The sequence below is a fragment of the Adiantum capillus-veneris genome, chromosome 29 (assembly GCF_014529385.1).
Source record: "Adiantum capillus-veneris isolate H3 chromosome 29, ASM1452938v2, whole genome shotgun sequence".
NCBI lineage: Eukaryota > Viridiplantae > Streptophyta > Polypodiopsida > Polypodiales > Pteridaceae > Adiantum > Adiantum capillus-veneris.
This window is the reverse complement of record NC_140959.1, coordinates 102791567-102813949: the sequence shown is the minus strand read 5'-3', so window position 1 is coordinate 102813949 and position 22383 is coordinate 102791567. Positions and strand designations below refer to the sequence as shown.

General features: G+C 51.0%; 1 protein-coding gene across 2 annotated transcripts in view; it reads right to left on the bottom strand.

Moving 5' to 3' along the window:
• The window catches only part of LOC147419680 (uncharacterized), a 98017-nt gene extending 78998 nt beyond the window's left edge, over window positions 1-19019 (bottom strand). The window contains exon 1 of one of the 2 annotated variants that reach the window (XM_086505373.1): window positions 18814-19019. In XM_086505373.1, the coding sequence (XP_086361499.1) occupies window positions 18814-18901 (88 nt within the window). In that variant the 5' untranslated portion in view covers window positions 18902-19019. The remainder of the gene's footprint in view (window positions 1-18813) is intronic. The other variant, XM_086505374.1, reaches the window with a different exon arrangement.
• Window positions 19020-22383: the final 3364 nt, after the last annotated feature.

Sequence of the window (22383 nt, the reverse complement as noted above, 5' to 3'; positions counted from 1 at the left end):
GGTAGGATGTAGGCACATTGTGGTGTACTTATTTCCTGATACGCAGTGTTTGCCTTGCTATGTATACATTCATGAGGACTCCTGGACAGAGGAGGTTGCTTTACGCACGGCTCGCTCTGCTTGGGCTTGGGCTAGCCATTCATTGCAGTCTCGCCTATCTAGAGGACACTCGGATGCGGATTACTCCCCATCCAAGCCAGCCTCGAAGATAGGCCGTCTTGCTGCTGCGGCAGCATCTGTTCTCTCTCGCTCCCCATGAGGATCGTCTCGTGGAACGTGCAGGGACTAGGTGGGCCCCAGTTTCAGCGATAGCGGGGCCCATTGCGTCAGGAGCTTCAGCGTTGCCTTGTGGGAGCAGAGATTGATCTCCTTATGCTTCAGGAGCACCATCTGTCTGAGAGCCGCATTTGGCGATGTGGTCAGATTCTGCGTGGACGATATGATACCTTTTGGTCAGCTGCTTTTGGACCTGGAGGCGTCCAGGGTAGGGTATGTATGACTATTGCAGACTCATCGCAGCAGGCCATTGTGAGCAGAGGGATTATTGTGCTAGGCAGGGCTCAGTGGATTACTATGCAGGTTCAGGGTGGCCTTGTGGGCTTCCTGAACATCTATGCGCCCAATGTGGCGAGTGCTCGTGCAGAGTTTTGGTCACAGATTGTTGAGTCTTTGCCACTGGCTGACCATTGGTGTGTAGGAGGGGACTTCAACATGTTGGAGGACCCTTCTGACAGGATTGGAGGCAGCCATGCTACTGTGCATGGAGTCGAGTTAGCAGCTTGGGAGAGGTTGTGTATGACTTTGAGGGTCTCGGATACATGGCAGCACTCTGGCTTTGTGAGGCCTCCAGAGAGTCTTGCCTTCTCTAGATCGGACCACAGAGTCGGAGGAGTGAATCTATCGCGGATAGATCGCTTCTACACTAGTGACCACTTCAGTGACTTGGGGGGATCAGTGGGCATCCTGGCAAGGACATCCTTCTCGGACCATGCACCGGTGATCCTCACAGTGGCAGACAGGCAGAGGAGTGGGAGCACGATGCTTCGCATCCTAGAGCGGGTCTTGTTGGACTCAGCACTCAGAGAGAGGGTAGAGGCTCTCTGGACAAAGGGCATGGAAAGCCAAGTTCCACCTGCAGACAAAGCGGCCTTAGGCCTAGCTCAGCTCAACCACTTTTTTCTTCACGAGTCTCTGCCTCGCCGGGCTGCACGAGAGAGGAGGAGCAGCGTCTCAGACGAGGCATTGCTTCACTACAGAGGATGCAGGAGCAGCATCCAGACAGGCGAGGGTTGGAGGAGCAGTTACAGCAAGCTCGACAGGAGCTTGCTAGCACAGAGGAGAGGCGTCATGAGTTTGCCTTCCACCGACAAGCATCTCAGTGGACTCAGGTGGGTGACAGAGTGACTGGTGCTTTTTTTGAGACAATGGGACCTCGGCACTCGCATGCCAAGGTCAATCAATTGAGGAGACCCGATGGGTCAGTTGCTTGTGAGCCCGAGGATATGCGTGCAGTTGCTACTGACTTTTACCGTGAGTTACTGTCAGTTCAGCCCCAGTCAGAGCGGCAGGATGCATGCAAGGAGCAGGTTTGGACACAGATGCCTTGACTTGTGACACAGGAGATGCGCCAGAGGCTAGAGATGCCTCTTCAGCTTGAGGAGCTGCACACGGCTCTTAGGGCCCTCCCTCGTGGTAGCTATCAGGTGAGGATGGGTTGACTCCCAGCTTTTTCTTGGAGTACTCGGACCTGCTTGGCCCAGATCTTTGTAGTGCCTTACAGTACATTGTGCACACAGGAGTGATGCCTAATAGCATGAGTGAGGGCCTGATCTACCTCATTCCAGAGGAGGGTGGCTCCTTGGATGAGATTCGACAGTGGCGCCCCATCACCATCCTCAACTCAGCCTACAAAATTCTTGCCAAGGCTCTGAGCTTGAGGATTCGGCCACTTTTGGAGAGCCTTATACATGGGACTCAGACAGGTTTTGTCAAGGAACGCAGTATCCTTGACAACATCTTCACTTTCTGGGAGGCTTCTGCCCTGGCATGGCTCCGTGGGGAGGACCTTGTGATTCTTCTTCTGGATTTTGAGAAGGCATACAACAGAGTTGACTCGGACTTTCTAGAGGGCACTCTACGCAGGATGGGCTTCTCAGATGCTTGGATCATAGGGGTGGCAGCTTTGTACAGACAGGCTCACAGTCATGTGCTTTTGGCAGGAGGTAGAGGTGAGCGCTTCATGCTCACACGCTCGGTCAGACAGGGTTGTCCTCTTGCCCCCTTTCTCTCTCTCTTCTATGCGGAGGCGATGAGCAGATTTCTGGTGTCACAGCAGGTTGGTCTGCGGGGCTTAGCACTCCCTATTCGGGGAGATGAGCTACTGGACGCTGAGTTTGCCGATGACTCAACCTGCACAGATGTGAGCAGGCTTTCGAGACCTTCTGTTGTCCATCGGGCGCATTGATCAACTGGAGAAAGACAGTGCCTTTCTCGGTTGGCAGTGCTTCTGTGCCAGATTGGATGCCAGGAGAGGGTTTCAGGTGGATTCCCCCAGGGACGGCAGTTCGGTACTTGGGTTGTCAGGTTGGTTTGGACTTGTCCCCCGAGTAGCAAATTGCTCCTCTTCTCCTGTCCATCAGGAGAAAGCTGTAACATTGGAGCTCAACAGGACTTTCGCTGGCTGGTAGAGTAGTAGTTGCCAACCAGGTGTTGTTGGCGACTATGTGGTACATCACTTCTTGCTGGATCTTCTCGAGTTCTTGTATCAGCCAGGTAGAGAGGCTGATTAGGAACTTCCTTTGGTCAAGTCGTGACACTCAGATTGCCCGATCCAATGTGGCTTGGTCGGTCATCACACTTCCTTGTTCTCAGGGAGGGCTTGGGATCATTGATCCAGCACAGCAGAGCAGAGCCCTTCTTGGGAAGTTCGTAGTCAGAGGACTTCTTCCAGGAGAGGAGCCCTGGAAGGAGTTCTTGCTGCAGAGGCTTCGTGTCAGGGTGCCTCAGTCAGGATGCCCTTGGCAACCTTTGACCAGATGGATCTTTACAGAGTTGCGCCGAGTTGGTTTGAGCAGGCGACTAGAGGACCGCTTCGCTGTGAGTTTGCTTCCATCTTGGGAGCTCTTACGGCGTGGCCTGGAGTAGAGACAGCCGACGTGCACGGAGGAGCGCCTACGGGAGCCCCTCCTTTGGAACCCCATGGTTAGCACTCAGAGAGGCCACTCGGTTGGTAGTCGGCCTCATGTTTCTTGGGGTTCCATGGCAGCAAGTCCAGCGCGCTCTCTAGGTGACTGGCTAGAGTTCACAGGTTTGTCAGAGGAGGTGCAGGGTTTCCAGCTACAGGGCATGAGAGGGGTGGAGAGCATGTGTGAGGACATCTCAGAGTCAGTTCCAGCTAAGTGGCTCACGCGTCTCGAGCAAGTAGCACCCCGGTGGATGGGAGCCTTCACATGATTGGAGGTTCTCATTTCAGTCAGGGCCTGCTCTGAGTCTGTCTCAGCCTTGTTCTTCGAGCTTCAGGGTGGGGGACGACTATAGCGAGTGGCAGTAGAGGCCCCGCAGGTAGCAGAGTGCTGTTTCCAGAGAATCCGAGTAGTGGGCATCTGTGGGAGGACCTGCGTCATAGACCCTGACCCAGCAGTTCTTGAGACAGGACACTGGAGGCTATGGGCTTGGGAGTGTTGTCCGCTAGCACGAGTACAGTGGGATCAGTGAGTGGCTATGGAGAGACCCCTTCTCTTCTGCAGACCACCCAGGAGTTCCGTTCTTTCAGTACACTGTTCGACTCGGAGGTCATATACTAGCAGCACAGAGAGAGGCCCGCCCCACTGCAGCACGTCATTGGCAGGAGGAGGGTCTCACAGTCGAGTTCTTGGTAGACTTTTGGGAGAGGTTGTGGGACTCTAGACAGTCGAGGCGAGTCACCTTGTTTCAGTGGCTGGTTGCACATAGAGCTACAGCAGTAGGGAGCTGGCTAGTGCATAGTGGTCTCTCACCACATGTACAGCTTGTGACCAGTTGGTGGAGAGTCAGTGTTGTCTTTGGGACTGTCCCTCGGCCCACCAGGTGTGGCTACGAGTTCTTCGGCTGATGCATGCTCTCTCCACGACTCGACAATACACTTGGGGGGCAGCGGCTTGGTCCACCCTCACAGGCCCGGCACTTCAGTTTGAGCTATCTTCCACCAGCAGGATGATAGTGATGCAGGGGGGGCGACCTACACTCCAGCCTGCTACAGAGCTTACTCCACAGGAGTGGTGCAGTGAGAGAGAGGAGTGTTGGGAGCTCATCAATGGCCTGACACTTTGGTTCATCTGGCGGGCCCGCTGTTTCCGCGTCTTTGAGGCTCGCCCTGTGCCACCAGCAGAGACTGTTCGTGACTTTTGGCTAGAGCTGATCCATACTCTCAGAGGACAGCTTGCGAGGCCTTCCTTCGACTCTGGTGCCCTGGGCCTTTCTACACCATAGTCGAGGGTGTGCTCAGATGGCACTACTATCCACGTGTGTGGCTCTTCCCTCCTCCTATTTCTTGATTTAGCCTCATTGTATATATGCTGTTTTTTCATTGGGAGAGTCTCCCCATCATGCTTGTTGTAGCCCTCTCTTGAAGAGGTGGTTGTAGCCCTATGGGCAGTTCTCATTAACTAATAGAAGGATCTTTTTCTCGGAAAAAAAAAAGGAAAAGTTGTAAAACTTTTCTACATATATTATGGCCCATTTAAGTGATAAATGGCGTAGCATTTAGCTTGGATCTTCTAGAGAATTGGAAAATCCATAATGCTTTTCACATGAGCCTTCTACGACCTTTCCATTGACGAACCTCCTGCATAACGAGTTACAGAGATCCCCCTGAGGTAGATGAAAATGAAGAAATACTTCTTCCAAAACAAATCATTCACCATCGGGAGTGCCAACTAAAGTCTGGAAGAAGTACTTATTAAAGTTTAAGAATTACTCCCCTCTAGATGCTCAGTGGATGACGGAATCAAAATTTTGCAAGCATCCTGCATAAGTATCATGATGCCCTACAGTTAAGGACAACAATTTATACTTTAGAAGCCAAAGAGATGTAATACTTTTAGCTAGCTACGGCTACAAATACAAAAAAAATGATTAGCTATGACTACAGACAAACGAAAATGATTTTTGTGCACACAAGATAAAATATGAATTAATGAAAAAAAAAATTCCGAGAAAAAGATCCTTCTATTACTTCATGAAAACTGCCCATAGGGCTACATCCACCTCTGCAAGAGACGGCTACAACAAGCATGATGGGGAGACTCTCCCAATGAAAAAACAGCATATATACAATGAGGCTAAATCAAGAAATGGGAGGAGGGAAGAGCTACACAGGTGGACAGTAGTGCCATTTGAGCACCCCCTGGACTATGATGTAGAAAGGCCCAGGCCGCCAGAGTCGAAGGAAAGCCTCGCGGCGCTCCTGCATGCGGTCGGAGCTACCCTGTAGTCCCTCAAGCTGTCCTTTGAGAGTATGGATCAGCTCTAGCCAAAAGTCACGAACAATCTCTGCTGGACGCACAGGGCGAGCCTCAAAGATGGGGAAACAGCGGGCCCGCCAGATGAACCAAAGTGTCAGGCCATTGATGAGCTCCCAACACTCCTCTCTCTCACTGCACCACTCCTGTAGAGTAAGCTTTGTAGCAGGATGGAGTGTAGGTCGCCCCCCCTACATCACTATCATCCTGCTGGTGGAAGATAGCTCAAACTGAAGTGCCGGGCCCGTGAGGGTGGACCAAGCCGCTGCCCCCCAGGTGTACTATCGAGCCATGGAGAGGGCAGGCATCAGCCGAAGAACTCGTAGCCACACCTGCAGGGCCGAGGGACAGTCCCAAAGACAATGACGCCGACTCTCCACCAACTGGTCACAGGCTGCACATGCGGCCGAGAGACCACTATGCACAAGCCAGCTCCCTACTGCTGTGGCTCTGTGTGCAACCAGCCACTGAAACAACGTGACGCGCCTCGGCTGTCTCGAGTCCCACAGCCTCTGCCAAAAGGCTGCCAAGAACTCGACTGTGAGGCCCTCCTCCTGCCAATGACGTGCTGCAGCGGGGCGGGCCTCTCTCTGTGCTGCAAGTATATGACGTCCAAGCCGAACAACGTACTGAAAGAAGGGGACTCCTAGGCGGTCTGCAGAAGAGAAGGGGTCCCTCCATAGCGACTCACCAGGATCCCACTGTACTCGTGCCAGTGGACAACACTCCCAAACCCATAGCCTCCAGTGTCCAGTCTCAAGAGCTGCTGTGTCAGGGTCTATGACGCAAGTCCTCCCACAGATGCCCACAACTCGGATCCTCTGGAAACAGCACTCTGCTACCTCCGGGGCCTCTACTGCAACTCGCTGTAATCGTCCCCCACCCCGAAGCTCGAAGAACAGGGCTGGGATAGTCTCTGAGCAGGCCCTGACTGAAATGAGAACCTCCAGTCATGTGAAGGCTCCCATCCACCAGGGTGCTACTGGCTCGAGAGGCGTGATCCACTCAGCTAGGACTGACTCTGAGATATCCTGACACATGCTCTGCACCCCTCGCATGCCCTGTAGCCGGAAACCCTACACCTCCTCTGACAAACCTGTGAACTCCAGCCAGTCACCTAGAGAGCGCGCTGGACCTGCTGCAATGGGACCCCAAGAAACATGAGGCCGACTCCCAACCCAGTGGCCTCTCTGAGTGCTAACCATGGGGTTCCAGACGAGGGGCTGCCATACGCGCTCCTCCGTGCACGACAGTTGTCTCTGCTCTAGGCCACGCCGTAAGAGCTCCCAAGATCGAAGCAAACTCACAGCAAAGTGGTCCTCCAGTCTCCTGCTCAAACCAACTCGGCGCAACTCTGTAAAGATCCATCTGGTCAAAGGTTGCCAAGGGCCTCCTGACTGAGGCACCCTGGCACGAAGCCTCTGCAGCAAGAACTCCTTCCAGGGCTCCTCGCCTCGAAGAAGTCCTCTGACTACGAACTTCCCAAGAAGGGCTCTGCTCTGCTGTGCTGGATCAATGATCCCAAGCCCTCCCTGAGACCAAGGAAGTGTGATGACCGACCAAGCCACCTTGGCTTGGGCAATCCGAGTGTCACGACCTGACCAAAGGAAGTTCCTGATCAGCCTCTCTACCTGGCTGATACAAGAACTCGAGAAGATCCAGCAAGAAGTGATGTACCACATAGTCGCCAACAACACCTGGTTGGAAACTACTACTCTACCAGCCAGCGAAAGTCCTGCTGAGCTCCAATGTAACAGCTTTCTCCTGATGGACAGGAGAAGAGGAGCAATCTGCTGCTCGGGGGACAAGTCCAAACCAACCTGACAACCCAAGTACCAAACTGCAGTCCCTGGGGGAATCCACCTGAAACCCTCTCCTGGCATCCAATCTGGCACAGAAGCACTGCCAACCGAGAAAGCCATTGTCTTTCTCCAGTTGATCAGTGCGCCCGATGCCCAGCAGAAGGTCTCCAAAGCCTGCTCACATCTAAGTACAAGGGTGAGTCGTCGGCAAACTCGACGTCCAAAAGCTCATCTCCCCGTATAGGGAGTGCTAAGCCCCGCAGACCAACCTGCTGTGACACCAGAAATCTGCTCATCGCCTCCGCATAGGACAGAAAGAGAAAGGGGGCAAGAGGACAACCCTGTCTGACCGATCGTGTGAGCATGAAGCGCTCACCTCTACCTCCTGCCAAAAGCACCTGACTGTGAGCATGTCTCTACAAAGCTGACACCCCTCTGATCCAAGCATCTGAGAAGCCCATCCTGCGTAGAGTGCCCTCTAGAAAGTCCTAGTCAACTCTGTCGTATGCCTTCTCAAAATCGAGAAGAAGAATCACAAAGCGCTCCCCACGGAGCCGTGCCAGGGCAGAAGCCTCCGAGAAAGTGAAGAAGTTGTCAAGGATACTGCGTTCCTTGACAAAACCTGTCTGAGTCCCATGTATAAGGCTCTCCAAAAGTGGTTGAATCCTCAAACTTAGAGCCTTGGCAAGAATTTTGTAGACTGAGTTGAGGATGGTGATGGGGCGCCACTGTCGAATCTCATCCAAGGAGCCACCCTCCTTTAGAATGAGGTAAATCAGGCCCTCATTCATGGTATCTGGCATCACTCCTGTGTGCAGAATGTACTGAAAGGCACTACAAAGATCTGGGCCAAGCAGGTCCCAGTACTCCAAGAAGAAGCTGGGAGACAACCCATCCTCACCTGGACAGCTACCACGAGGGAGGGCCCTAAGAGCCGTGTGCAGCTCCTCAAGCTGAAGAGGCATCTCTAGCCTCTGACGCATCTCCTCAGTCACAAGACAAGGCATCTGTGCCCAAACCTGTTCCCTGCATGCATCCTGCCACTCTGACTGGGGCTTAGCCGACAGTAACTCACGGTAAAGTCAGTAGCAACTGCACGCATATCCTCGGGCTCACAAACAACTGACCCATCGGGTCTCCTCAACTGATTAACCTTGGCATGCGAGTGCCGAGGTCCCATTGTCTCAAAAAAAGCACCAGTCACTCTGTCACCCACCTGAGTCCACTGAGATGCTTGTCGGTGAAAGGCAAACTCATGACGCCTCTCCTCTGTGCAAGCAAGCTCCTGTCGAGCCTGTTGTAACTGCTCCTCCAACCATGGACTCTCTGGATGCTGCTCCTGCATCCTCTATAGTGAAGCAATGCCTCGTCTGAGACGCTGCTCCTCCTCTCTCGCTACAGCCCGTCGAGCCAGAGACTCCTGGAGAAAAAAGTGGCTAAGCTGAGCTAGGCCTAAGGCCACTCTGTCTGCAGGAAAAGCCTGGCTGTCCATGCCCTCTGTCCAGAGAGCCTCTACCCTCTCTCTGAGTGCTGAGTCCAACAAGACCCGCTCTAGGATGCGAAGCATCATGCTCGCTCCCACTCCTCTGCCTGTCTGCCACTGTGAGGATCACCGGTGCATGGTCCGAGAAGGATGTCCTTGCCAGGATGCCCACTGAACCCCCCAAGTCACTGAAGTGGTCACTAGTGTAGAAGCGATCTATCGGCGATAGATTCACTCCTCCGACTCTGTGGTCCGATCTAGAGAAGGCAAGACTCTCTGGAGGCCTCACAAAGCCAGAGTGCTGCCATGTATCCGAGACCCTCAAAGTCATACACAACCTCTCCCAAGCTGCTAACTCGACTCCATGCACAGTAGCATGGCTGCCTCCAATCCTGTCAGAAGGGTCCTCCAACATGTTGAAGTCCCCTCCTACACACCAATGGTCAGCCAGTGGCAAAGACTCAACAATCTGTGACCAAACCTCTGCACGAGCACTCGCCACATTGGGCGCATAGATGTTCAGGAAGCCCACAAGGCCACCCTGAACCTGCATAGTAATCCACTGAGCCCTGCCTAGCACAATAATCCCTCTGCTCACAATGGCCTGCTGCGATGAGTCCGCAATAGTCATACATACCCTACCCTGGACGCCTCCAGGTCCAAAAGCAGCTGACCAAAAGGTATCATATCGTCCACGCAGAATCTGACCACATCGCCAAATGCGGCTCTCAGACAGATGGTGCTCCTGAAGCATAAGGAGATCAATCTCTCCTCCCACAAGGCAACGCTGAAGCTCCTGACGCAATGGGCCCCGCTATCGCTGAAACTGGGGCCCACCTAGTCCCTGCACGTTCCACGAGACGATCCTCATGGGGAGCGAGAGAGAACAGATGCTGCCGCAGCAGCAAGACGGCCTATCTTCGAGGCTGGCTTGGATGGGGAGTAATCCGCATCCGAGCGTAGACTGCAGTGAATGTCTAGCCCAAGCCCAAGCAGAGCGAGCCGTGCATAAACCAACCTCCTCTGTCCAGGAGTCCTCATGAATGCATAGATAGCAAGGCAAACACTGCGTATCAGGAAAGAAGTACACCACAATGTGCCTACATCCTGCCGAGTCTGGGGGTGTCACCGCAAACTTGGCCAATGGCCACAAAGTCTGCAGCAAATCTGTAACTCCAAGTTCTCCCATGTGATGAGAGAACTCGAGAACCTGTGTATGCAACCATCCCACCACTGAGTCGAGGGACCACTCTGTCTCGGTCCTACCACAGAGGGGGAAGGAGAAACCAATTGCTGAGTCCAAGGCCTCTGTCCCCCTAGCCGCGAGGAACAAAGCATGGAGCCTGAAGCAGGCTGCCTCGTGGTCTGCTGCGGAATCGCCGAGAAAGCGAGTGAACCCGTAGTCGAAGAAATCTCAGCGGCGTTGGAGGTCAATGCTCGTCAGACCACGAGGGATAGCTGCAAGGGAAGATGTCTGAATCTGCAGAGGGGGCCACAAGAAGGGCTGACCCTCTCTCGCTAGGCGACTCGTGGCAAAGGCGCTGCCAAGAGATCTCCTAGCCGCCGGCGAGGGACCAATCTCCTGAGTCTACTGTGGAACTGGAGCAAGAGGGGGGGGAGAAGGAGCTGGGAGGGACGGAGGGGAGGAAAAGCGGGGTGGGGCGACAGAGGTAGAGGGGCGAGGTGGGGAGTGGATGGGAGCAGAGGGCGGGGGGGAGGATGAGGAGGAGGAGGGGAACTCTGAAGGGGGGGCGGCTGGCGAGGGTGAAGCGGAGGTGGAGGCTGGCGTAGGGGGCTCCTCCTACTCAAGAGGACCAAAGTGGTTCCCGTGGGAACCCACTGCTGCTGAGTAGGCACCTGAGGGCCACTCTGAGTCCCAGGCTGTCGCTGTGGCCCCTGGCGTCGACGGCCATGGGCCTGCTGCCACCCCTCCTCCGCTGGAGCCCCAGGCTCGGGGGGTGGCTCTGAATCTGTGCGCTGTGCCGCTGGCTGTGGCTGCGGGCCAGCCTTGGCAGGCTGGGACTGGGGCTGGGGGTGGGGCTGAGGCTGAGGTGCAGGTCGTGGCCTCCTCCGTGGACAGGCCTTCGCTAGGTGGCCCATCTGTCTACAAATAAAGCACTTGTTCAGGAGACCCAAGTACTCCACACTCTGTCTAAACCAACCCCCACTCACCCGAGGCAAAAGGATGATCTTCGGGAGCGTGTGGGTATCTCTGACCAAAACTCGAACTGAGGGGATGCCAGCCGCCTTGGCAGCTACTGATGCTGCCGTACGAGGTGACTCCAGGACAGTCCCGATGGCGGAGCCAATCCTGGAGAGAAGTGGTAGGTACTCCCTTCGTAAACCCGCAAAGCAGGCTGAGATGGGGATGTCTGCCTCCTCTACGAGGACATCCGAAGTCGGGTCAAAACCATGTCGCCACTGTCGAAAGTGGGCGCGTGATGCTCGGATGGCCAGTGGACTCATAGCTATGACCTTGGAAGCCATCTCGGAGGTCTCGAACTCGATCTGGTAGTACCCCCGTCCGAGAATCTGGACATCCAAGATCTTGCCCACCTTTGTGAGAAGGCGGGCCTGGAGAAGGTCTCGTAGCTCTCCTCTGCTATGACGGGTGCCGAGAATTTTGCAGATGACCGAAGTCGCCTGCAAACACTCAACCTCAGCGGCTAGGCTCGCTTGCTCTGTCGGCGATAGAGCAAGTCGAATGGTGGGTTCAGCGGGGTCGGGCGAGGGGGCTTCGGATGAGTCCCTCTATGGCGGCGTTGGAGCCTCCATCTATGTCTACTGCTGTGGCGAAGAAGCCGACGGTGAAGAGACTCTGCAACCGAGCACGCCGAGCACTGTCCGAAGAAACAGTGTTGCAGAGCCAAGTGCAGGAACCTTTGGGAATGACGAAGACGGGGGGGAAGAAAGGATAAGGCAGTGAGCGAGAATTCAAGGGGCAATGGGCGGGGGGGGAGGGGGGGGGGGGCGGAGGTGGCGGCGCGAGAAGGGGGCAGCGGACGGGTTGGGGGGCAACGACGGGCTGAGGGCAGCGGGCTGGGCTAGGCAGATGCGCGCAAGGGCAGGCGGGGGACAGGAGGCAGCAAGGGGGGGGGGGGGGCGCTCGGTCCGAAGAAATGAATTTATGAATTTATTGGTACCAATTATGAATAGGTGGATTTTCCTCTGCAATGCACCATTTGGAAATTTATCCGTGTCCGGATAGTATGATAAGTAGAACAATAGTTGAACGCACTGTAGAATAGTTCATAACAAGCACATGAATAAAATGGTGTCCCCATTTCGCTCAGTAAAGCTATGATTTAATATTTTTTATGGTGGCCGCCCACGAAGTGGTCATCCGAACACAATGAAAATACGACTTGTCGGAACCTAGGCGGAAGCCGATAGATTCAATCAAGAGAGAGATGAAATCGACCGGGTTAATCATGCCCCCGATTAGCCAAAAAACTGGGATTGAATGCCCACTTTTATGTGTAAAGCTTTAAAACCTTATAAACTCAGTGGTCGGACAATATGAATGCGGTCAAATGTTTTGAAAATTAAAATAACTGTAAAGGTTAAAAACCTTATAAACTTAGTGGTCGGATGGTATGAACGCAGTCAAATGTTTTAAACATTAAAATAAGACTTTAACTTCAGCAAAGTAGCGTAGAATTTAAAAAACTCCAGTGCTAGCCCCTCTCTCTCTCTCTCTCTCTCTCTCTCTCTCTCTCTCTCTCTCTCTCTCTCTCTAGCCCCATCTGGCAAGCGAAACTCAAGCGCTAGGTACATAAACAGGTAGCGCTACAAATTGAGGGCACTCTCCAACAGTTTCCCTTCATACGAAGACTCGTCAGCTCTTAGTTCAGCCAATTCTCCCTCTCTCTCTCTACAATTCTATTGCTCGTGTCCGTGAAGGCCGTCACACTGGTGACGTGGCAGGCCCGCAGACAAACACATAGACTAAGGGACCCCTATGAAATGCGCCGATAGGCTGACGTGGCAGACTGTACGGACCCCTGCAAATTCTGCTGATTGCTGACGTGGGAGATTCTCCGCAAAATGCACTGGGCTGCTGACGTGGCAATGTGTACGCAATTCCGCAAGTCACGCTAGCTGATTTTGGAAGCTTTTGAGTTGAGAAGCTTTTGGGGGAAACAATTGCTTTGATTTTGAGAAGCTTTTGAGTTTAAACTTTTGGGGCTCTGCTTTTGGGCATCCCTTGTAACAATAAATTAGCCTTTTGGGCCTCATTACTCAAAGCATCTGGACGCACAGTTTGAGTGTGAGTTCCCAAGGACTCGCTTGTACTTTTTACACAGATAATATAAAAAGACATACTGAAAGGGGCACCAGTCTTTGGGGCCAATACCTTGGCACGGAACTACGCCGGGCCATGTCGTCTTTTGTGAACTGTTTTAAAGTGAATCTCTCTAGTGTCACGGTAGAACTAGACTTGAGGTATCCTACTTTGTTACAAAGGCCGTCAAGTAACTGAATGTGTCTATGTATGATAGGAAAGGTATGGGTGCATTCAATTCTCCGTCGGCTATCAAGGACACAACAGAGGCCTACCAATGCTCAAAGCAAAGGAGAGAGAGAGAGAGAGAGAGAGAGAGAGCGTTCGAATTCCTGCTTGTTTTTTTTTAACGTGAGTTAAATGAGAAAGGTTGGTTTTACATGGCCCTTTAATTAATGGAAGTGGCCGGCCAGGTTGGGCGCCCTCAGTGGGTTTTATAAAATAACTTGCGATGACTTATTGTGGGTGTCGATAAAAGCATGCGCTGTTGTCTTAAGTCCCTAGCGTAAAAAATTCTACGAAGAGCTGCCATCATACGTGTGAGGGCAGCGTTTGATAAGGAGGCGCAAGGCTGAAGAGGCACGTCTGGTGAGGAGGCATGCGACGAGGCAATTCAGCCAGCGTATGAAATTCAGCCGAGCGTATGTCTGAAATTCAGCCCACATAGGGGTGCGTAAAGGGGTACATTGCCTTGGGGAAAGGGTGCGAGCATGGCCGAAGGTGTGGCTGCCTACCGGGTCCGTGCCCTTTCACATGATTGGGTGGGAGCACACAGGTGCACAGGAGTGCAATCCGATCAAGGGATACGCAAGGTCCTCCGGGTACGCCGCACACATACACATCTCTCTTCTGTCTTTACTTATAGAATTGGGACAGAAAAAATTCAAGTTACCTCATGCTTGTATGCACATGCGTACCACCTTTCTTCTGCTTCCATACAACTCCGGGAAAGGGGGAGAGGGTAGCGGCGAGGGTGAGAGAATCACAACCTTCGGGTCCCGGGAAATTTTTTTTGCTCTAATACCACTGTGAGGATTAGTGGTGCTAATCCTATAATTAAGACTAAAACTTCATACTTTAAATCAAACTGCGACTCAAGAAACTGAATGTGTGTTTGATTGATTGAATGAATGCTTGAAAACTAAGTACAATAGGCTCCTTATATAGGAGACGAAGAGACACAAATGAAAAGACACACTCATCGTGAAGAGACGCGACTTTAGACGTAAAGACACGTCCTTTCGGCAAAGAGTTGCAACCATTGGAGGAAGAGTCGCAACCGTAGAGCGAAGAGGTAGTCGCAGTCGTCGAAGGAGTGTGCAAAGAGGTATGTCTCTTGAGCAAAAAGTCATGACCATCCAAGCGTAGGGGTTCTCCATGGCATGGCACTTTGCGTATTTGCAACTAGGAGTGTATGTAATACTGCAACATAGTCACAATCGGGACAAAGGTGACTGCCTTCCAAACATTGAAAGAGAGATTGACTTTGCGACCAGTATTGACTTTGCCGGACTTGCAAAAGTTATTCGAAGTATATTGTGATGCTTATGGTCGTAGTCTGGGTGCGCTCTTAATGCAAGAAGGCCATGTCATTGCCTATGAGAGCCGATTGTTTTCAAGGTCGGAATTGACAGCACAGATTTATGAGAAAGAGCTTTTGGCAGTTATCCATGCTCTTACTCAGTGGTGATATCACCTACTCGGAGCCGATTTTACGGTCTTCACTGATCATTAGAGTTTACGCTACTTCTTGTCACAGAAGCAGCTTTCGGAAAAATAGATGTGGTGGGCTAACATCTTGTCACAGTTTCACTTCCAGATTGTCCATGTACAGGGACAGAAGAACTTGGTGGCAGATACTTTGTCCCAAAGGCCGTTAGTCTTGGCTATTTCCACGATTCATCATAGAAGCTTCGAGGACGTCGTCGATCAATACGCCACAGATCCAGATTTTTCTGATGTATTCACTCGAATACAAAATGGGAAGGTAGTAGCCAAATATTTCATACGGGATGGCTACTTGATGAAGAAAACGATGTTGTGCGTTACACAGCCGTTGAGGGAAAAGGTTCTAACTGAATGCCATTGTCCACCTTTTACGGGTCACCGCGGCATTGACACCACCTTGAAAGGCGTGGAGTGTTACTTCTTTTGGCCGAGACTCAAAAAGGATGTGGACGACTTTGTACGCAGTTGCTTGATATGCCAGAAGGTCAAGTTTGACATGCATAAAGCATAGGGATTGTTACAGCCTTTACCCATTCCTACCCGCCCCTGGGAAAGAACTGCTATGGATTTCATTTTTGATCTCCCGAAGACACAAAGTGGGCATGATGGCATTTGGACTGTCATCAACAGATTTAGCAAGCAAGCTCACTTCATTTCAGTGAGGAAAACAGTCAAGCCGGATCATTTAACGAGAATGTTCATTTCACAGATTTTCAGATTACATGGCATGCCTGAGAAAATAGTCTCTAACAAAGATTCCCGATTAACGAGTTTTTTCTGGAAGGCTATTTAGGAGAACATTGGCACACAGTTGCAGTTCTCGTCATCTTTCCACCCGCAGACAGATGAGCAATCTGAGATTGCCTCACACACACACACACACACACACACACATGCTAAATATTTCATTTCATTTCATTCTGTCTCTCTCACAGAGACGTAGCATTCGTTCGATATAACATTTCATTTCATTTCTCTCTCTCTCTCTCTCTCTCTCTCTCTCTCTCTCTCTCTCTCTCTCTCTCTCTCTCTCTCTCTCTCTCTCTCTCTCTAGCTCGCTTTTCTAAAGCCCGCCACTCCTGTGGTGAAGAAGAGAGCTCGCTTTGCTAAAGCCCGCCAGTCCTGTGGTGAAGAAGAGAGAGAGAGAGAGAGAGAGAGAGAGAGAGAGAGAGAGCTTCACAATACCGACGCGTAGGTTCGGAGCAGCCGTTGAGGTGAGGGTGACGAATGCTAGAAGGCGTGCCTGGAGAAGATCACGCAGCTCTCCTCTCCTCTCCTGGGTCTGGTACCGAGAATCTTGCAGATGACGGAAATCACCTTCTGCGGCTAGCCTCGCTTGCTCTGTCAGTGAGAGAGCAAGTCGAATGGTGGGTAAAGCGGGGTCGGGCGAGGGGGCTTCTGTGGAGTCCCTCTGTGGCGGAGCATGAGCCTCCATTTGTGTCTGCTGCTATGAAAAAAGCGGAGGAGCGTCGACGAACGAGGAAGAGCCTGCTGGACCGAGCACGTCGAGAGTGCCAGCGAGACCCGTCAAGCAGGAAAGAGGAGTCGATGGGGTGTAAACGAAAGCTGGCGGTCGAGGCACAGGGCAGGCAGGCGGGGGGTTGGGTAGCGGCAGGCGGGACGGGTGGGCAACGGGCGGGAGGATGTAGTGGCAGGTGTACCGGGCAAGGAGCAGCGGGAGGGCATAAGTCTTGCTGAAAGACTTATTTATTGAAAAGGCTCCCTAGAAGTTCTTTCAGTAAAACCACACGCAAAAGTTTGACGTGGCATTTTACGGCTGGGCTGCAATTTACGCTGAAGTGGCTGACCAGACGGACAATCCATAAAACGCGCTGCTCACGTGGCGTACCTGTACGGATTTCCACTTTTCGCGCTGCAGATTTTTTGCAGTTTCACATGAAGCTTTTTGAGAGCAGTTACTTTTGATTTGAAGTGCTTTTAGGACAATAGCTTTTGGGGCTCTGCTTTAGCAACCCTTGTACTCTTTATTAGGCATCTGGACGCAGAGCTCGAAGATTGGTTCCGACGGGAGTTGTATCCTTGGCAAATCAATAAATGAAGAGATACCCAAAGGGGCGCTAGTCTATGGGGTGGGGCCAATACGTCTAGAGGGTGGAACTCCGCCACTCCACGTGTTCCCATGTGGATTCTCTATTTCCTTGTTATTTCGATTGTTTGAAATACTAGAAGTGTTGCCAAGTGTGTGGATTGCCGCTCCTCTATCTTTCCGTCCGATCACTCGCCAGAAGTGATTATAGTCAGCGGTAGGGGGTCATTGGCGCAGTAGATTTGGCTCATATGTATCCTCCCTCGCCCATCTTCTTTTTAAACAAAACCTGTCAAGTCAAAAACGAAAAAAGAAAACGCCAGCTCCACATTCGTTAGTGATGGATTCCATTCTTCCATATATACTCTTTGGGTCGGAGGAAAGAGCATGGTCAGCTAGCTCAGGCCCAGCACTTGGTTATGAGACGGGGCAAGGCAGCCTAGCTATCAGGCTACACATACGGCGACCTCAACAATACCCCTTGCCTGATTTCTCGGCAATATTATGGACTTGGAATCAGAGAGAGACCTCAGATGGAAGCTGATCCGCAGCCTTGGCATGTGGTTCATATGGCATGCCCAGTGTGCCAAAGTTTTCGAGAGCCGACCTGAGTTTTCAAGGGCCGAGCTGAGCCTCCCATGGGGCCGTATGAGCCTTCTAGTTGGAGCTGATTCACACACTCAAAGGACAGTATGACAGCATCCAAGGGAAATTGCGGCATGGCTGATATATGGTGTCAGACATTCATTTACTTGCAACGGCCAAGACCTTTCTTCATAATAGATAATGGCAACTACTTGCATTGCAGGCCACCTGTGTGGCTTTTCTCCCCTCCTATTCTGTGGTTTAGTTGCCGTACAAATGTTACTCATTTTGGCAGTCTTCCTGCTTACTATAAAGTGTACCCTTTTGAATGGGGGTAGCCCTTTGGACCATTTAAAAAACTAATAGGAGGATCCTTTTTGGGAAAAAAAAATTATTCCATGTACCTTGAGACAAATCCATAAGATAAGTAGATATGATGCCAATCATTTGAGTTCCTTCCGTGAGGTACTACAAACTCCTGTGGGACTTGCCAATATCGAAAAAACCCTTTCGCGCAATTAAGGTTCATGAGAGAGATTTTACTAACTGCAAACCACATCATGACCATGGCCATCAAGGTCGGGAGTCGGGGGGCAGTCAATCTACGCCGTCTATCTACTGCACATTCTTCTGCGGAATGTGGTGCTACAGGGCTTGGATGCACGCCATGTCAGCAGATGGAATTTACCCAGCCGTCGGACGACGAGGGACCTCCAACTCAGCAGGCGGAATGTGTTGAGCTCCTGCCACATCAGCACCAGGAATTTCAGACTGTCGCTAAACTGTCTGCACACTCCCAGCCAATCCCGTGCGCCTTTACCTACTCTCAGTCCGCTCAGGGTTCACTGCAAGCCCCCCTCCTCCCGACTCTCGACGGCCGGGAAAGGACTCTTAGTGTCCATTCCCACAAATAATGGCTCCCGCCGATCGCCAGTTGGTCGCCATTATTCATGGGAAAGGACACTAAGAGTCCTTTCCCTACACCATAACAGTTTGATACAGTGAATTACGTGAATTATGTGACTAATCCCTTATTATTAATCTTGGAAGTCCAAAACGCTTAATATACCAGGCTTTTGGAGCCATGGAAACATAAGCCCATGAGGGCTAGTTGGTAAGGTAACCGTTGTGCAGTAAAATTTCTGCGTGGGTGAAATCCTATACAAAGCCTATGCATCATTACAATCTACTTTCCATGGAGATTCTGGATAGCACAATTTGCACAGACAATGTGAGCCCCCATTCAAGCCTATGACTGTGAATTAAGCAAGGCAAATTACCAACAAGATAGACATGTTCAATTTAGACAGAGTTTGCTATGCATTTATGTAGCAAATGAAGATTCTCATGAACCTATACGCAGAAATACACATTTGTGTGCGCACCTGTTTTAGAAGCAAAAGAGCTTGCGTAGAGGGACGTGCCTGGAGAGTCAGCATAACCGGGAAGAAGTGTCGATTGAGAAACGGCCATCTCTCTCTCTCTCTCTCTCTCTCTCAGAGAACGCGCCCTCCTGCAGCCTTCCTCCCTCTTCCTGTCTGTCGGGTGTACGTGGTTCTAGGCCTAGCCCCAGAATGACACTTGGTAAGTTAGTAATGAAACGAGCCTACAGTCACCAGTGCTTCATTGGCTAACCTAGATCTTTAATTCCTTCTTTTTTGGCCTGTCCAAAGGGCTAAGGCCATAGTGATGTGTTCCCTTTTTCTTAATGAAAATGAAAAAAGAGAGATTATTTTAAAAATAGAATTCATAATTTTTTTCAAAATTGTTAAATTTTCATTGGTGCATGGAGGTAGTGGTCCCTCAATTCATTCTTTGGATGGGATAGGAATCCTTGGTGAACTCAATGGTATCTTGCACGTATAGGGTGCAGCAATCAATATATGCCCCCTGCCCCCCCTGCCTTTTAGGCAGACAACAATGATGTAGGATTGCCCCCCTCGCTTCAACACCATCCAGGCCGCCCAACTTGGCATGCAGGTTGCATTACTTGGGTTGCCGAGCCTAGGTCAAGTTGGAGCACGTGCGTGATCAGGCGTGATTGGAGCCAACCCACTCTTGGGTATGCGAGTACGCTCTCTCTCTCCCTCCCTCCCTCTTTCTCTCTCTCTCTCTCATTCTCATTGTGTGTGTGCGCGCGCATGCGACAGAACCCACGAGAAGCAGCATCTCTCCCCCATCTCCTTCTCCCTCTCTCTCATTGACTTGTTGGTGCGTGTAGAGCTACTTCTCCCGAAGGCTGGAGGCTCTGGGGAAGGTCTCTCTCTCTCTCTCTCTCTCTCTCTCACACACACACACACACACACACACATACGCAGGGCAAGGAGGGCCAGGGGCCCGCTCTCTGATCTTCTCTGGTGCAAAGGGCAAGACAGCCCACTACTATTTCTCTTCTCTGATGCAGGGTAAGGAGGGCCCACTCTCTGATCCTCGCTGGTGCAGGGCAAGAAGGCCCACTCTTAACAAGGCACCACGTTTGTCGGCCTCTAGAGACAAGCCCTTTTACTTGAGTTCCAAGTCGTTATTGTTCTGCTCTACGACGAAGATAGAGCTCGAATGTCCCCATGCATGGGCTGGCAAGATCCATGCAGGGAAGTGCATGCTCCAACCATTTGCATCATTGTCGCCTTTGAATGATATCGCTGACTGTTTGCAGCTTGTGTCACATGTTTCTTGAGCTGTCCAAAGGGGAAAATTTGCGCCTCTTTGGCCATAGCCTTCCGAAGAAAGAAGAGGCTGAAGCTGAAGAACGGGCGGAGTCGAGAAGATCGACTCTCAATCGTTGATGCTCAGGAATCAACGGCTTCGGATGGGCGAGGGGTAGCATTGTGGGAAGGGAGCTGCTACGAGCAAGCGAGTAGATCGGGAATGGTAGGAATCAAGTCCTCACGTTGTGGTGATGAGGGTCCACCTGAGAGAGAGTTAGCAGCTCGCATCTAGCAAGAAACAAACCAGACCGAGAAGAGAACACGATAGAGATGATGTGTGTGTGTGTGTGTGTGTGTGTGTGTGTGTTTAAGAGTCATGGGGGCGGCTGGGTGTGCCACATGACGAAGTGAGGCTGGGTGTGGTGCTGCATGGTTTGAGGGGTGGTCACGAGCAACTACCAATTCGATCGTTACTGACAGAGGAGTGAGTGTGTGCACGCGTGCACTACTTTAGGAGATCAGCACGTTAGCGAATTAGCTAGGGGCAGCTGAGTATGCATGGAGGACCTGAAGCGAGGGCATGGACATCGAAAGAAGAGAAAGTGGACGGGGTTGATGAATGTGCACGCAGGCAGGGGCCAGAAGCTTTTGGGTATGGCCTCACATGCCACATACAAAACAGATGGGGAGTTAGTGAGAAAAAGGTCGAGTTCAACGCCATGTGGGAGAGTTCCGGTGTCACTCTTTTTTTGATTTTTTTCTATTTGTAAATTGAAGCAAGCCTCATGATTTCATCACCTGTTTTTTTTTTTTCTTCTTCTTCTTCTCCTTCTGATCCTCCTCCTCTCTTGCTCCATGTTCCTCCACACACAAAACCTAACAAATTTCCTGTGTGCTTGTATATAGATTTCTATGACAAATGAGATGGTGTGCAGTTTCAATATTTATACTGCAGGCCTTGTGATTTTATCACTTTTTTCTCTTGTTTTTTTAAAGCTGTTAGAAGATTCACTTCGACTAGTTTTACTGGATTGCGCCCACTCACCCACACCCGCATGTCTCAGGGGTTGAACCATAGTGGGTGCACTTAGAGCCCCTCACCTTTACCACTAGACAAACACCCCTATTTATAACGTTATCTATATCTATACTGGAAGGTAAGGCCGTTACTAGTGTTACTCAGGGCCTACAGTATTTCAACAACTCTTCAGATCTACAAGTGATACGCTAGCCTAGATCTTAATTCTATATCTATATCTATATTGGAAGGTAAGGCCGTTCCTAGTGTTACTCAAGGCCTATAGTATTTCAACAACTCTTTAGGTCTACAAGTGATACGCTAGCACAGTGGTTGATCGTTGGGCTCTAGTGAGGGCGGGCAAAGTTCGCAATGGCCAGATTTTTTGCCCTCTTGTGCAGCAATACTATTTTGGTCTCGAGTTTTGCTACGCACTACTCCATTCACGACAATGAGCTCAGAAGCTTTTTCTATCTAGGAGCACAGCGTCTCGCAAAGCACAAAAAAATTAGGCAAAATAGAAAATACACCCTTCGTGGTTAAAGAATGCTTCATCTCCATTTTCTAAGGTAACCAATCAAAGGCTACTAAAGCGCCAAATGCAAAAACTACCCGAGCTAATGACAAAGGCAGGAAGAGTAACATAACCAAATAATTATTTAGCTAACGATAGATTTCACGCCACAGGGCTTGTCAAAGAACTAAATACGTTTCCAATACCTACTGCTGCTCCTGCTAGGGCTATGGTAGCCGCTCCTACTCCAATTAATTTGCACCTTCTAGCGTAACTAATTCTTAAGTGTCTGTGTAATAATAATAAAAAAGTGTAGCAAGGTGTTTGAATTGATTTCTACGCATGAAATAAATTGGAGCTTTACTAGTGGTTTTAAGCCTTTTTTTTTCTCCGTGCGTCGTATCCATAACTACGTATGCCCTAGTTACGTGTTATCGCTTCCCTTCGAAAAGGCTTGTATTTTCTCTAGGTTTCGAAGTAACACAAAGACAAGCCAACCTATGTAAGATTCAGCTTGCCAAGTTTAAGTTTAAGTTCTTTGAGCTAACCTCGGGATAATAATACTGCAATAAAATTGGCCCTGATCCCTTAAAGGGGAGAGGGATTTTGGGCCCCCACATTCCCTCGCACTTCGCACACACCTCACGTGCACTCACAAGTGGTATATGAGCTATAGTGGTGTATTCCTTCCCCGTGCTTGTACGAGCTTCAGGCCGAGCTAAGGCTTGTAGCTTAGGACACAGATGTCTTCAAGATGTTTGTTGCAGAGAACAAA